Here is a 16628-nt window from a genome sequence, read left to right on the forward strand (position 1 = left end):
CATTCATAAGGTCAGCCACCATCTATGAGCCCAGGCTTCTGTCTTCACTGCTTCTCTTCACTTGGAAAAATGTTTTAAAATTCTACAAGCTAACTTGAATTACACCAACTCAGCACATCATTTGCTGAGCACACAGAATAAAATCTGCTATAAAATGATGAATTGATTTTTATGAGGCAGCATGATTCTCATCAATGTTGCAAAATGCTTAGAAGGGTGTCTTTTTTACCCTTCTTCCAACTCTTCTACTTGTTGATCTGATTGATGGCTTTTACAGACGGAACCTTCATCCAATCACCTTTCAAGTGCCTGCCCTTTTCAAAACCATTTCTGTCAACTCTTTGGTAGAAATTTCTATACCATAAAGCAGCAATTAGCAGTACAGTTGGACAGGCAAACAGAAAACAGATTTGCACAAAATTTTATAGAGTAGCAGCAAATGGAAGGAAGAATCCATCAATTCACTCACACTGAGGATCTGGAATATTTACCTTTTTCAAGTCTCAGTGGCAGCATTGACATCGTCCCTTGCCCAAAATCATCAGGGTACCACTCCTCTGTTCAGCATTCTTCACTTTTGCGAAGAAATATTCGAACATATTGTAAATCTGGACTGTAAGGCACACTGCTCAATAAGCTCAAACCCATTGGAACCAGACCATCGCAAAAAAAAAAAGAGACAGTTGGCGATTCGCCCTCGCACATTGGGAGATTGCATACAGTACATGGACGCCTGAACAGAGAGCCTGTATAGGCGTTTGATGCTGCACATAGAGTATAGTATATTGTACTTTATCACATTTATTACACCAGAGAAATAGTGAGAGTTAAGGAACAAGTGGGTTGCTACAGAAAGAGTACTTGGGCCAGAATAAAAGCGAGCGTGTGTATATTGTAAAAGGCTCTCTCACTCCCATTTGAACATGCCCGGCACAGTACATACCATGCACACTTATATTTTGGCTACAACCTTCGCTTTTTCATCCATAGGCACATTACCAATTATACAGTTAAGTATTGTTGTAAAACACAATATTTGATACTTTATACACTGTATTTATATGGCATTAGGGCTACGCGATAGCCGTTTGGTCTCTCGCTCGCTTAAAACCCGAAAAGTATTTTTAGCGTGAGTGAAAATTTACACAATGTGGATTTTGATTGCCTGTAATCTGCGACTTTGCAACGACAATTAAAATTTTGAATCGTGACAAAAACAGTGGCCGATTGATGATGGCCGATGAGTATGGTAGGAAATAAATTATGGTTAAGAGTACAAAAATGAAAGCATAAAGGAGAATGGTGTAAAACAGCAATCAGACTGCTACAGACACACACAAAGACTGCTGTTTGTACCTGTTTGAAGAGCTGCAGGTTGACAGCCATGGACAAAAAGTTCCTCATCGTGCTTGAGCGATGGCTCACAAAGCTCTCCTCGCAGAACGTTATAGGCTCCCCCTGAGGTGTCCACACAGACAGTATTGACAATTATTTTGATAAACCGCAATTACCAGTAATCATTTTGACTATTACTATGCTTTGATTTTAATCCAATCGAAGGAGTTTAAAAATAAACTACAGGGAGCAGGAAGGATTTGTCAGTCAACTTGAGCAGCAAGTGGTCATAAAATACACAAAATTGTTTATATGATAAATAGCACAAGGTCATTCACACAGTGTGTTCTCCACTGTAAAACTTCTGAAATAAGTAGTTCAACAAATTTCTTCATTAGTGGGTCGATAAATGTCTGAGAGGGGGCATGACGGAAAGAGGAAGGAAGAAAAAAAAGGGGGAAAAAGTTCCCTTTGCAAAGTGTACACAGTCGCAGTAAATTTCCCAGTACTCCACATGAACACGTTATTACTATTCCTTACATCATGTCTGTTGGCCTGTGAGCTGTAGACACAGAGGATGACAACAAATCCACTGCAGGCCACTCACACAGAGCCCTAAGTCATTTTCAATACATGCTTTCTGATAATTAACATAATTCTCACATACTGCAATAATGCTCTAAATTCCTTGGCTGTAAAACAATGCGTGTTGTCTGGTGGTCTGGCTGTGAGCGCAGTGTGACACAATAAAAAACAACAACACTTGGAGACTAACCCCATTTTCAGGGATGAGCGGATGATGGCAGTGGCCCAAATTACATCACAGGAATAATGCTCCACTTACATCACGAAAAAGTTTTCAAGGCTCATTCTCTCATAAAGGAGAGTTTAATCATTTTTCAAGGCCCCATCTGGCTGCTGCTGCTGCCTAAGGCATACCTAGCAAAACAAAACTGAATAGCATGCTGGGAAATTCTTATTAGGTCTGTGTACACTTAACCAGTGAGGCTGAGTATCTATTTAGAAAAGTCATTTTATGGTGGTTAAGTGATGTTATAGCCTTGGCAATATCACTTCTCACCTTGATAAAATTCCAGTCATTTCAACTGTGTACCACTAGTCATGATTGTGTATACATTGATGTGCGAATCAAAGTTTTGTGCACATTTGCTAGGAATGGTGCATTTTTGTCCACCCTATGGTTCTTTTTGTAGACAAAATATACAGGTCCATCTCAGTAAATTAGAACACTGTAGGAGAGTTCATGATATTCAACATGCAATTCCAAAAGTGAAACTCATAAATTATACTGATTCAATCACAAGAAAATACTTTTCACAAGGCCAATTCCAAACTCAATTCCATATTAAAATCTTTTTACTGTTTCTTATGTAACATTAAATTTTTTGGGAGATGCTAAAATGTGCATTTGCATTAGCTGTATGGTAAAATCATCAACATAAATACAATTATAATGCGTTGTTTCCTTGTGTAGTAAAGCTATATAATGAGTTTTTGAATTAAACTACAGAAATACATACAAGTTTTCCAATAGATGCTCCTGTATCTAGTAGATATCCTTTTAACACAGTGAGTGCGAATGGTTGTTTGTTTATATGTGCCCTGCGATTGGCTGGCGACCACTTCAGGGTGTACCCCACCTCTCACCCCCAATTTTATGGCTGCAACACATTCCAAAAAAGCTCGGACAGGTGGCAAAAAAAAGACTGAGAAAGTTGAGGAATGCTCATCAAACCTCTGTTTGGAACATCCCACAGGTTAACAGGCTAATTGGTAACAGGTGGGTGCCATGATTGGGTAAAAAAGGAGCTTCGCTGAATTGCTCAGTAATTCACAAGCAAAGATGGGGCGAGGTTCACCTCTTTGTGAACAAATGCGTGAGAAAATAGTCATTAAAGGGCAATGTTCCTCAACGTACAATTGCAAGGAATTTAGGGATTTCATCATCTACTGTCCATAATATCATCAGAAGGTTCAGCGAATCTGGAGAAATCACTGCATGTACACGACAAAGACGAAAACCAACATTGAATGCCCGTGACCTTCGATCCCACAGGCGGCACTGCATCAAAAGCCAACATCAATGTGTAAAGGATATCACCACATGGGCTCAGGAACACTTCAGAAAACCAATGTCAGTAAATACAGTTCGGCGCTACATCCGTAAGTGCGACTTGAAACTCTACTATGCAAAGCAAAAGCCATTTATCAACAACACCCAGAAACGCCGCCGGCTTCTCTGGGCCCGAGCTCATCTAAGATGGACCGATGCAGAGTGGAAAATTGTTCTGTGGTCCGAGTCCACATTTGAAATTTCTTTGGGGAAATTGTGGACATGGTGTCCTCCGGGCCAAAAAGGAAAAGAACCATCCGGACTGTTATGGACGCAAAGTTCAAAAGCCAGCATCTGTGATGGTATGGAGCTGTGTTAGTGCCAATGGCATGGGTAACTTCTGTGAAGGCACCATTAATGCTGAAATGTACATACAGGTTTTGGAGAAACTTGCTGCCATCCAAGCAACGTCGTTTTCATAGACGGCCCTGCTTATTTCATCAAGACAATGCCAAACCACATTCTGCATGTGTTACAACAGCGTGGCTTCGTAGTAAAAGAGTGTGGGTACTAGACTGGTCTGCCTGCAGTCCAGACCTGTCTTCCATTGAAAATGTGTGGTGCATTATGAAGCGTAAAATATGACAACGGAGACCCCGGAGTGTTGAACAGCTGAAGCTGTACATCAAGCAAGAATGGAAAAGAATTCCACCTACAAAGCTTCAACAATTAGTGTCCTCAGTTCCCAAACCTTTATTGAATGTTGTTAAAAGTAAAGGTGATATAACACAGTAGTAAACATGACCCTGTCCCAGCTTTTTTGGAATGTGTTGCAGCCATAAAATTCTAAGTTAATGATTATTTGCTAAAAACAATCAAGTTGATCAGTTTGAACATTAAATATGTCTTTGTAGTGTACTCAATTAAATATAGGTTGAACATGATTTGCAAATCATTGTATTCTGTTTTTATTTATGTTTAACACAACGTCCCAACTTCATTGGAATTGGGGTTGTATTACAAAAAGGTTTTCTTCAATGTATGATCATGGGTTGGCACCCTGTTCTCTATCACTCATGGTTTCAATTAACTCTATGGTAACAAGGGCCATCACCCAGCCAAGCACCCACACACCTGACACGACTTCATCAATGTTGAAAGTCATTTGAAATACTATGTCAGGTTGTTCTTTACCTCCTGTGGTGCTCCAAGCATGTGATGGGCACCTGCAAGAACATGAGCTGGAAATGACAGACCTATGAAACGTTTTTTCTTATCATCGGATTGCTTTTTGGAATCGTTAGCATTTCCTAGTATTGTTTCATTTACAACTCAGGAGGATTTCCACACCCTTCCTTCTGTCAAGACATATGGGCCCGTGAATCACTGCCATGGGCTGTCTGGGAAGAGTTATTCCACAAATATCACAACTCTGTGCAAGACAAGGTGGAACCGTCTGTTTGTGTGTGTGCGTGTGTGTGCGTGCGAGCACCATGCCCTTCATGGTAACACATCGGCCTTTGCAAGAATGCTGTCTGTAAGGAACATGTAAGAAATCACTGCATGTGCATGTACAGAAACACAACATTGAGTGTGAGTGCTTGTGTCAGAGGGGAGGCAGTTTGTTCGTACACTGTCTGTATTCGCAGAAAAGCAAGACCGCATCAATAATGTAGGAACTTGGCGAGTGGGAGTCCACAAAGTCCAATTAGTTTCAAAGCTAAAGGAACAAAGGCTTCGCTATTTGTCAAACAGGACATGCTGTAGTATATACTCTGCTCCGACTCAGACTTGATCCGCAGAAAAGATTCAGTAAAGTGATGTTAGCAGGGCTTAGCAAAGGAAAGTCAAACTCCAAAGGTGGCTAAAAGAGATCTTCAAAAGAAATGTCCTGAGTCTTCTCAGATCCGTTGACATTTCATTGCTCCAGACAGGCCCACCTTAAACTTGCACTCTGCCTGCAAAGTCACCTTTTACCTACAATCTAAACAGGCTCAGTCCAGCCACTGACATGTTAATTAACCATAAGTGAGATTGTTAGTGTGTGCTATACATTCCTACTGTATTTATTTATTTCCATAATTCCATTCAAAAAGTTAAACTTTCGTAGATTATAGATTCAGGCCCATAATATACACAATTTCAATTATTTATTTGTTTATTTTTACAAAATGTGGGGTCCCAGCTCATAAAACCCACAAAATCAGGAATTAAAAAAATGAGAACACTCTGAAGAAATCATTTACTTCTCAGTTTTTTTTAGAAAAAAAAGAAAGAAATAAGGGCCTCATTAAATCAATCAAAATATGTAGCTGGACCTGATGCTGGAGTTAGAAAATATGTTGATGGCTTTGTAAACTTGGTCCCTTTACTCCATGGTTCGGTTACTTTTTAGATACTAACAAAAACATGACATCACACTCGTAAATACAGAAATAAGGTTAGGTGTACAGATTTGTGAGTCAAACGGACCTTGTTGATAGATTTAATCATATAGACAATCTACCAGGCTACATTACACTAGCAAATAGCTGAGTGTACTTTAAAGTGCCTGTAAGTGAAATCACATTATGTCACCACCAATGAGTGTACTGTGAGTTAGCTTGTGTGTCCATTTATAATTATAGTCAGGAGTGCACATACACGTTTTGGTCTGGTTCTCCAAGGAGTACCTGAGGTTGTTACATCCGGTTCGTCCAGTCTGACCGGCTCTCGCAGCCTTTATGAAGTCAAACTGAAACGTAACGTTATACATTGCTTTTATTTTGATGTGCATGTGTGTCAGCAGTGCAAGCGAACAAGAGCAATGACAACTTTATAGATATGGTCGCTGTACTTAATAGCTATTTCGACCATTCTAGCAAGTATTTTTTTCAAAAGAACGAATACCGCCAACGGCAAGTGTGGTCCTCATGTGAGAAACATTATTTCCTGGGAAGAGAAGAGAAGAGAGCAATTTGCCATGGTAATGATTTGGGAGTCCTGAATAAGAACCCTGCGATTGCCTGGCGACCAGTTCAGGGTGTACCCCGCTTCACGGTCGAAGCTAGCTGGGATAGGCTCCAGCACGCCCGCAACCCTAGTGAGGATAAGGGGTGAAGAAAATGGATGGGTGGATGGATGAATGAATAAGAACGACTAATATGATTCGTGGTTTGTGCTCATAATCTCAGCACACTTTAAAAAATATAGGAAAAAAAATGATGGACACTGTAGATAGTTTTTTTGTGTGAATGTTGTTTAAATATTGATGTAATGTTAATAATGTACTGTATGTGTAGTTATGTCCTTTTAATTTGACTGATTTTTAAGTTTTTATTGAAAAAATGTATTTCCTTATAACATATGACTATACAAGTAACAGCTCATTAAAACTATACAATTTACTGCTTTATAAAAAGGCTATGATTATCATGTTAGTGTGGCCCTCACTAATTTTTTATGGCCTGTGTGTCAGGTAAAATAGAAATTTAAATGTAACATATATGCTATCCCATAAAAATCTATTCTCATCTAATGCAGTTCACCACTGTTGTAGTATTCATGAGTTTGCGCACTTATTGAGAATTTAGCTTGTGTCATGCCATGGTGCCGTGGCTCACATTACATTTGAATTTGGCAGGCCACTCAGTGACTGTTTTTGTCAATGTCTTTATGTCTCAAATGTGTTCTCTGACTGTTCGTTGTCGTACTAGATTGGCTCCAACTACCGGAGACAAATTCCTTGTGTGTTTTTTGGACATACTTGGCAAATTAAGATGATTCTGATTCTGATTCTGATTATGCACGTTCTCCCACTTAAAAAGATGAGAGAGGCCTGTAATTTTCATCAAAGGTATCCCTCACCTATGAGAGACAAAATGAGAAAAAAAAAAAAAAAAAAGGAAATCCAGAAAATCACATCATCTGATTTTTAAATAATTTATTTTCAGCAAATTATGGTGGAAAATAAGTATTTGGTCACCTTCAAACAAGCAAGATTTCTGGCTCTCACAGACCTGTAACTTCTTCTTTAAGAGGCTACTCTGTCCCCCACTCGTTACCTGTATTAATGGCACCTATTTGAACTCATCAGTATAAAAGACACCTGTCCAAAACATCAAACAGTCACACTCCAAACTCCAGTATGGCCAAGACCAAAGAGCTGTCAAAGGACACCAGAAACAAAATTGTAGACCTGCACCAGGCTGGGAAGACTCAATCTGCAATAGGTAAGCACCTTGGTGTGAAGAAATCAACTGTGGGAGCAATTATCAGAAAATGGAAGACATACAAGACCACTGATAATCTCCCTCGATCTGGGGCTCCACGCAAGATCTCACCCCGTTGGGTCAAAATGACCACAAGAATGGTGAGCAAAAATCCTAGGACCACACAGGGGACTGAGTGAATGACCTGCAGAGAGCTGGGATCAAAGTAAGAAAGGCTACCATCAGTAACACACTACGCCGGGACTCAAATCCTGCAGTGCCAGATGTGTCCCCCTGATTAAGCCAGTACATGTCCAGGCAAGTTTGCTAGAGAGCATTTGGATGATCCAGAAGAGGATTGGGAGAATGTGCTATGGTCAGATAAAACCAAAATAGAACTTTTTGGTTAAAAACTCAACTTGTCTTGTTTGGAGGAGAAAGAATGCTGAGTTCAATCCAAAGAACACCATACCTACTATGAAGCATGGGGGTGGAAACATCATGCTTTGGGGGCTGTTTTTCTGCAAAGGGACCAGGACGACTGATCCGTGTAAAGGAAAGAATGAATGGGGCCATGTATCGTGAGATTTTGAGTGAAAACCTCCTTCCATCAGCAAGGGCATTGAAGATGAAACGTGGCTGGGTCTTTCAGCATGACAATGATCCCAAACACACTGCCCGGGTAACGAAGGAGTAGCTTCGTAAGAAGCATTTCAAGGACCTGCAGTGGCCCAGCCAGTCTCCAGATCTCAACCCCAGAGAAAATCTTTGGAGGGAGTTGAAAGTCTGTGTTGCCCAGCGACAGCCCAAAAACATAATTGCTCTAGAGGAGATCTGCATGGAGGAATGGGACAAAATAAAGCAACAGTGTGTGAAAACCTTGTGAAGACTTACAGAAAACGTTTGACCTCTGTCATTGCCAACAAAGGGTATATAACAAAGTATTGAGATGAACTTTAGTTTTGGTCAAATACTTATTTTCCACCATAACTTGCTAATAAATTCTTTAAATATCAGACAATGTGATTTTCTGGATTATTTTTTTCTCATTTTGTCTCTCATAGGTGAGGTATACCTATGATGTAAATTACAGGCCTCTCTCATTCTTTTTAAGTAGGAGAACTTGCAATTGGTGGCTGAATAATACTTTTTTGCCCAACAGTAAATCTTATGTAATGTCATCCTTCGAGGACAATTCGCTGAGATTTGCGAATAATTAAGTGAAATGAGCGACAGAACCTTTCCACATTGAAACTAATGAAGCTATTTGGATGTTTAGGATGCTCTCAGAAGAACATACAGTAAGTACGTCTATTTTAGCTTAATTGAACATTTTAACACAGTTAGCTCAGCCAACAAGTCAAGCTGTTTTGATACCACCCAGGACAGCTAGTTGAGATCATCAATGCTGATACTCTTACAGGTTTATATCGGAGGGCGTCCCGGTAGGAGCCAAACAGAGCGGCCTGTGCTCTCAGGAAGGCCCTCGCTACGCCACTTCCTGTTGCTGTTGACTGCTTCTTAAGCTTGCTCTTCAGACAGGACACCTGGTGGAAAACATGATGAGAGAAATGCAATGAGAGAGGTAGGGATACGGAGGGGTAAAAGTTAAATTATCACCTCTGATATTGGTGTGTGCGTGTGGGGGGAGGGGGGCAGCGAGTCTTCAGAGTGTGAAACATCACATTTGCAGGTCATCACAAAAAAGAAAAATAGACAAGAGAAAATGAAAAGAACGCTCCAGCCTTTCCACCATGTGTATGCCTTGTGCTGCTAGGAGCACCTGCTGCTTTGCTAATTGAACAGAGGATGGGGAGTGGCAAGAGGGGAAATGGAAAATCACATCCTTGCTTTTCCTCTCGTTGCCACTCTCCTCCCATCACCTTTTTGCTTTTCCACTTCTCCTTCCATTTCTTACTCCCCTACTTCTTCTTTCCACTTCCACTATGTTCCCCTCCCCCTGCCGGCTCTTCCAGCTCCCTCTAGAAAGGGCCTCTTGACATAAAATGTCTTTAATTATTTTCCCCTCTCCTGGCTGCGGCTCCAAGACTGCAGGCGAGAGGAGAGGAGCAGCAGGCCCGAGCTTGTTTGAGAATGACAAAAGATTCACCCTGGCCACAGTCTCCGGGGAGTCTGGGAAATAAGTTGTCAAGAGTCTCTCCTCACCTGCTCAGCAGCAGTCTGACTGAAGGAGAAGGAGAAAGAAGAGGAGGGAGGAGGAGGCAGAGAGGGACTGCTGCTCTCTGTGTTGGCAGTGCCAACTTTGCACATAGCGCATCTTTTCATCAGGTTGAATATTAGATCAGGTTCTAATTTCGTTAACGGAAATACAGGTAGGAATGATAATGTCAGGGTTTACACATTTTAGTTAAAAAATCAAATTAAAAAAAGTATTTTTAATCATTCTCAGAATACATTTAATTACTGTGTAATTTTTGGACATAAGCTGACAAATATGGATATTGTGATACAGTACAATGAATAATGTTATACAGTTATATGTTTAAATAATAATTTTGTATAAAACACACACAAGTAAAACCAGTTTTAAGGTATATAATTGACCATTTGCAGCAACAAGAGTGACACTGAGGCTGCGTTAGTGCCATAAAATGTGCAAAACCAGGCTAAGACACACTCCTAAACAATGACTCCATAAATTTGGCGGACTTGCTGTGCTGAAAAGAAAGCTTTTTAACCAAAGCATTTCAAGTAGCTTCAGATATGTCAGTTTTCTACTAATTAAAATGCATTACCTTTTGAAGAAAATCCAACAAAACAAACAAAATACGTTCGGTATGTATGTGAGATACATGAAACATATACAGAGATTTCTGTCCCATGTTCCCTCCATTACACTTTATTAGTAGTTAATAATAACAAAAAAATCCTTGTGTAAGTTAAATATTTAAGGTCTGAATGTAGAGGTCATATTCAGATATAAGAACCTTTGCATTTCTTGGGGGCACTTCAATAGGGTATTTCTCTAAATGTATAGAGACAAAATGGACTGCACATTACTAAAAGAAAAATATCACATGATAACTAGTCATGTTCGACTATTTATTGATTTAATGAGCAAAATCCACCAACTACTAAAGTGTTACAATATAATGTAACCAATGTTGTTCTCTTAAAGTGAGTATACCACTCAGAGCATTAATATAATTAATACTAACTTATATTCCATGCATATTTAACCAGAATAGTCCCTCAACCTCCCCAAAATTAGCAATACAATGTGTGTGTGCGTGTGTGTGCGCCCGTGCGTGTCCATCACGAAATGACCCCATGTTGCTTGGTATTACAGGACAATTGTGATCAGAGACGGCTAAATAATCATGCTGTGAAGTGGCAGCGATCCTGAGACATTGCTGTCTGGGTATCCGCAATTAGCCGATCAGGAAAACTTCAGGGAGGAGAACCAAAGTGTTCAGAGAGCTCAGGCGGAGGACAGGCGGAAAGGAACAGAGAGTGTGAGCAGAAGAAAGAAGGCAACAGAGAGATGGAGAGAATGTCAGTCTTAAACTGGGACAGAGACAAAATGAGCAGCGTCTATTCATCTCTCCTGGGTTTTCTCACTCTCCACAGCGTCCCCGTGCTGCCATTGCAAATGCTCCCAGGCATCAAACAGAAAGTTTATCACGGTTAAATTAACAAGTGTCATCTCCATATTCACTCATTGTGCTAAATGCTTTTATGTTTGTGTAAAGCTCTTTCTAGAATTAATATTTCATGTTTATGTGCATTTCCAGATTTTTTTTTTCTCATACTTGCAATTCATTAAAATGTCTTTTTTTCCCCTCCCGTATTTGGTGGTGGTGGGGCGTGAATCAAAGCGAACACAATGTCAGTCTAACTGGGGGAGGCATACCCCAAAGACTGTCAGACAAGACGGGCTAGCTGAGTTTACTCTGCACACAGAGTTAGTTGTGTGCAGTAGCTTTGAACGGCTGAGAGCATTGCACTGGCAAACACTTTTTAATGAGGTTGGGACACAATCAGTTGTGTTCTCTTTCTCAGTGTTAGCAGTGAAAAAGTTCTATTCAAAAGTTTAAGGGTGATTAAAATTCCTATGTCACATGTGGGCGATCAATCAACTGTTTCAAACATATTGGTAGAGCGAGAAACATACTTGAATATGGGTTTTGTCAAGAGAGATGAGAGCAAAGCGCTATCAGTATGTACCTTTTGCATATTACATGAAAATAAGTGTGTTTGGTAATTGGAGGTTGACTCTGGAGCCCACGCCGCAATCATCAGGTACGTCTCCACGGTAATGGTTCTGTCAAACTAATTAACTTCTCCAGTTTGAGTGAAACTAACGAGACGCGTATCGGCATCAGAGGAAGGCCAGGCTCTACAGGTGATAACCCTATTTGGCAGTGACATTTTTTAGTGTAAAGTCACAGTGCCGGTGATGAGATCAAAGCCAGAAAGTCCCCCATTGGGTCTAATTAGAACTATTGCATTGTGCAGGGGAGGGCTGCCGGCAGAGGAGGGGGTGTGGGCGGTTGGGGGAGCGAAAGAAAACTGTTGAGTTATGATATTCATAATCTATGCAGAGAGGCCTTTCCAGCCCAGGTCTTCTCCCCATAGCTGTGATCTTTTCAATTTACATCAAGGGAGGATGGTCGTGGATGAAAGAGGGGCATCCGAGGCGCGCAGCCCACAGAGGGCAGACACGGGGCCTCATTAAGGCCCGGCCCAGCCAGCCCCAAACAGGGTTTGAAGTGCGTCACATAAAGAGCATGGGGTCAAAGGTCAGACAACGAACAGATCTCCATTTAACTCTCCAGCTGGAGACGGTAATTAGCAGGTGCAATGATGATCTCTGCCTGACTGTAAAGCATGATACCGCACTATGAGACATCTGTGTGTGTGTGTGTGTGCGCGCGCCTGTGCTGCGATGCATTAATATGTATACAAAACAAGGAGAAATAATGTACGTCTATTCCGGTGAGATGCTGACGTTCAGGCAAAGCTTTAAAACAAATCCTAAGAAAGCTTTGCTGAAATATTGATCTTTACTGGTTGAAATAAATGTACCAGTGCAGTGGGAATGTTACGCATTGAAATGTTCATGAGATGATTGATTTCATATACACTATTACGCTAATGTGTTTTACGCAGGTAAAATGTATGGGCATTTAAAACAAACCAAGCATCTGAATGCTCTAACAAAAAAAATAATCATAATTTACCGTTTCCACTCTCACTGCGTTCTATATTGAAACAGACCTTTATTGTAACAGTTGGATATTTTATTAACAGAGTGTCTATTTACTTAAGGTAAAGTGTTTAACACATCACCACCCAATGTAAGTTTTATGCTGTAGCTGACCTAAATTAACAATTTGGTAATTAACAAAACATTTATATTTTTGTAATGGTTAATACACCAGTATGCTATAGCTCTACAACCAAAACTATGTTTAATGCTAAAATACAATTATTATTAGTTATCCATAAATGTTTTAAATTACTGTTTTACAAAAAATAGCAAAGAAAATAATTATTTCTTGCTTAAGATGTCAGATCATAGTTGTTACATTCCTGAACAGAAAAATAGTTTTAGTGGTTCAATGTTTTGTTTGGTTAATTTCAGACTTCTCAGAAAAGCCGAGTGAGCCGGCTCAGATTTGTATATAAAAAGGTTACTTCAGTTTAAAATTCCCAATTTCTGTTCAAAATGGTAAAACGTCAACAACTTACTGAAAAGGAAAGCCTCTGAATAAAGTTCTTCATGATGCTGGATGGTTTCCGGGACAAATGGGGACAGGTGGTCTCATACATTTATTACTGTAGGAGACCCTCTTAATATTATAGTTTATCCGAAGCTATGTAAAATTACACTACAATCAATTAAATTACAAATAAGTGGCACACAAAACCACGCTAAAATTAAGCTTAAGCATGAGCCTTCAGCCCTGACACTTGTCTGTTGTACAAAAAAAAAAAGAATAAAAAGTTGGGTTTTCTTCTTCACCCAACCACAAAAAAAAAAAAAATAAAAAAAAATGAATGTTTTGTTTAAGATTCTGTCCATGGAAAGAAAGCCATGGGGACGCAATTAAAGAACTACAAAGAAAAAAATAGCGATGAAAATCTCCCACTTTCTTTTGATGTTCTGCAGTTTGAACTGTATGCGCACACACAAATATGAAAGAATGAATGAATGAAAGACACACTGAACAGGCCTGTCCTTTCACATATGCGTGCAAATAAAATCTACTCTTTTCAACTCTAAATTTATGCATTTATTGTATTTAAAGTATGAGATAGTTAAGGGTTTAATCCTACAAAATAATGAAGAAAATAGTCTTGTTTTTAATCGGGCCTTTGGTAGGATTTGATCAAGTGATGAGTTAAAATACAGACACAATTAGTTGCAATTAAGGTGCAGAGAGACGTAATTCTTAGTTTCACAGCATGTTGTACAGGCGATATGATGCACAAGTCAGGTGAAATAAATCAAAGAGGAACAGACTGTGCTTTAATAGGCATTGCCACGAGATCTTCCCTAGTGTGGGGATATTTTGTCAAGCTGACCTCTTCAAGCAGCTGAGCGGCTGAGTTTTGCATACATAATTAACTACAGTTAAATGTCATCTCTAGCATGGTCGAACCTACGCAGTGGGTGATGGCGTGCTCCCTTTTTTACTTTTAATCCACACAACCACAATTTGAAAATGAAGGCCACATCACTAAACGAGAATGAGCGTGTGTATACGCTACACGCCCATTTAAAATTGTAAACGGCAAACTTATCTAAAAATGAAAAGTGGTTAAACTAAAGTCAAATAAATAGCTCCACATGTACGGTAATGTGAGCAGCTTTACTGTAGATCTCTTTGGACGATGAGATGAGGACGACTATATGTCTGTGCGAATGCAAATGTTTGAGGTTGCCTTCCGCCGACGGCGGATGATGATGTAGATGTTTTCAGAGAGAACACCAAATTAAAGGTGCAATGTTTGATTAAATGTGCCAGGTGATCTCAGGAGAGGTGTGCAGACACAACCCTCAGCCCCCTCATTCATTTGTAAACCTCCAAACAGAGGCTTGAAATACAGGAAGTGGGAGTGTACGCTGTATATTTACCCCTTGATTGGGAATACAAATGATCAAATGCACGACGGCTGAGTGTATGGGTACATGGTGTCAGCAAAGTAGCGAAAGGCAGAGAGGAGGAGAATAGAAGGGATTAGGCTGTGATGTGAGAGAGCATCTGAAAAATAAGGATGTAAAGCTGCACTGTAGCACCTCACCTTGAACATGTGGCACAGAAAGAATAATACATGAAAAATTGGTTGCAGATCAGTTGCAGGGATCAAATAAAAATCGGATTCAGTCACACACTGTTTGTTTTCAGAATTAACAGACTCCTAATTTGCTATTCTTGGATACTTTTAATGACTAGCGAGGTAAACAGCCCAACCAACCAAAAGCCAATTATAAGTTATCAGCACAATGTCTATGCAGAGGAGAAGCGGTGCGCCTCAGAAGAAGAATAAACCAAAATACCTTGATCTTCCAGCAGAAATTTACTATTTTTCTCTTCAGGATGCTTGTCAACACATTGATTTTACTGGCACAAGCTCGGTCTCTGTGCAATTAATATTGTTTATTTATGCATATACACTACTCAAACTCAATTCTTTGCAAACTATCATTTCTTCTCGAGAAAATCAAAAGTAAAGAAAGCAAAAGTAAACCCATAAAAAGCAACAAGAAAAAATGCCTGGTGTGGTTTTTGTGTCCTATTACTCTATGATACAGACCTTTTCTTTTTTAAGCAAAAGGAACTGCTACTGGCATGGTAGCATTTGTGAAAGTCAATAAATCTAAAATATTACGTGTGAAATTGTGGGGAAAGACCATTAAGGGGGCGGGCAGTCGTAGGGGTCCCGTCTGAGGAAGGACGGCTAATTCGGGACAACTGTGAACTCTGAACCTGCTTAAAGCACGACCACTGGTCAGTCGGCTCACGTAATAGAGTCCACATGTGCTCACAGCCTGCGTCGCCTTAATTAGCAGGTTCTCATAAGGTTTGCTTAAATCAACATCAGAGCGCTTCGTTTTCGCTCTTAGTTACACTTGAAATAGACATAAAAATCCTGCCTGTGGCCTTAAGCTTTGAATCTATTCCACTTTATTTACACATTCACACAAAGTGACACTGGGCTTTTAAAGTGAGACTAATACAGCAGGCTTTGGACAGAAATGAAGGGCGGCTTCAGTGGCTAACAAACAATGTGAGGCTGCTAAGCTCAGGCAGAGAATCACTCAGCATTAATCAAGACTGTAGGCCTCTGTTTGACTACACAATGCCTCAAACTTCCCCCTGTGTGTAAACACAAACATCAAATGACACGTGGCATGTCCTCATCGCTTAACAAGCTGACTTACAAGAGACCTGGAATTCCACTTAATTAGTACCTGCTTGCTTGCTTATTAATCCAGCAACCCGGCTGAAAGGATGAGAGCAGGCAGCAAAAAGCAAAGAATAGGACTGAAAACAACAACAGTCATTTGCAGTGATAAATATATTAATGCTGGTATACTTTCCGTTTCAGGTGGTGTAATTTGACATGACGTTGGCTATGTTCTGTTGTTAGTCAGGAAAAATGGTGAGCACAAGATCAAAGCAAAAATGGCTCAGAGACTGCCACTTAATTTATCACAAGGCAAAGACAAAGGCTTCCTACTCGCCTTCTGTCGCTTATCACAAATCCTGACTTAGTTTTATGACAAACTCACTTTGCCAATAATTTTGGCTCGATTCCACAGGTGCAGAATACTGAGCTGCCAGGTACAAGGTGATACGCAGCGAGTGTAGAAGGACAATAAACACACGGGTTAGCAAGCAGCACGAGTAAGGATTCAGGTACATTTTTTTCCACTTTGAACAATTCTACAAAACAAGACAAAAGGTGACGTGTCTTTGCAGAAGTAAATATGGCCCCGTGCGCAGGTCTCGATTTTGTGCAACGGGAGCCAACATTTTCTTATATTTATCAATTGT

The 16628-nt window shown here is 40.1% G+C and overlaps 1 protein-coding gene across 4 annotated transcripts in view; it reads right to left on the reverse strand.

Moving 5' to 3' along the window:
- dennd1b (DENN/MADD domain containing 1B) overlaps positions 1-16628 on the reverse strand; it is a 138633-nt gene that overhangs the window by 29489 nt on the left and 92516 nt on the right. For 3 of the 4 annotated variants that reach the window (XM_061683365.1, XM_061683367.1, XM_061683366.1), the window contains 2 exons: positions 9021-9146; positions 1357-1458 (listed from right to left, as the gene is read on the reverse strand). In XM_061683365.1, coding sequence (XP_061539349.1) covers positions 1357-1458; positions 9021-9146 — 228 coding nt within the window. The remainder of the gene's footprint in view (positions 1-1356; positions 1459-9020; positions 9147-16628) is intronic. The other variant, XM_061683369.1, reaches the window with a different exon arrangement.

This window comes from Phycodurus eques, chromosome 8 (genome assembly GCF_024500275.1).
Source record: "Phycodurus eques isolate BA_2022a chromosome 8, UOR_Pequ_1.1, whole genome shotgun sequence".
NCBI classification, from domain to species: Eukaryota; Metazoa; Chordata; class Actinopteri; order Syngnathiformes; family Syngnathidae; genus Phycodurus; species Phycodurus eques.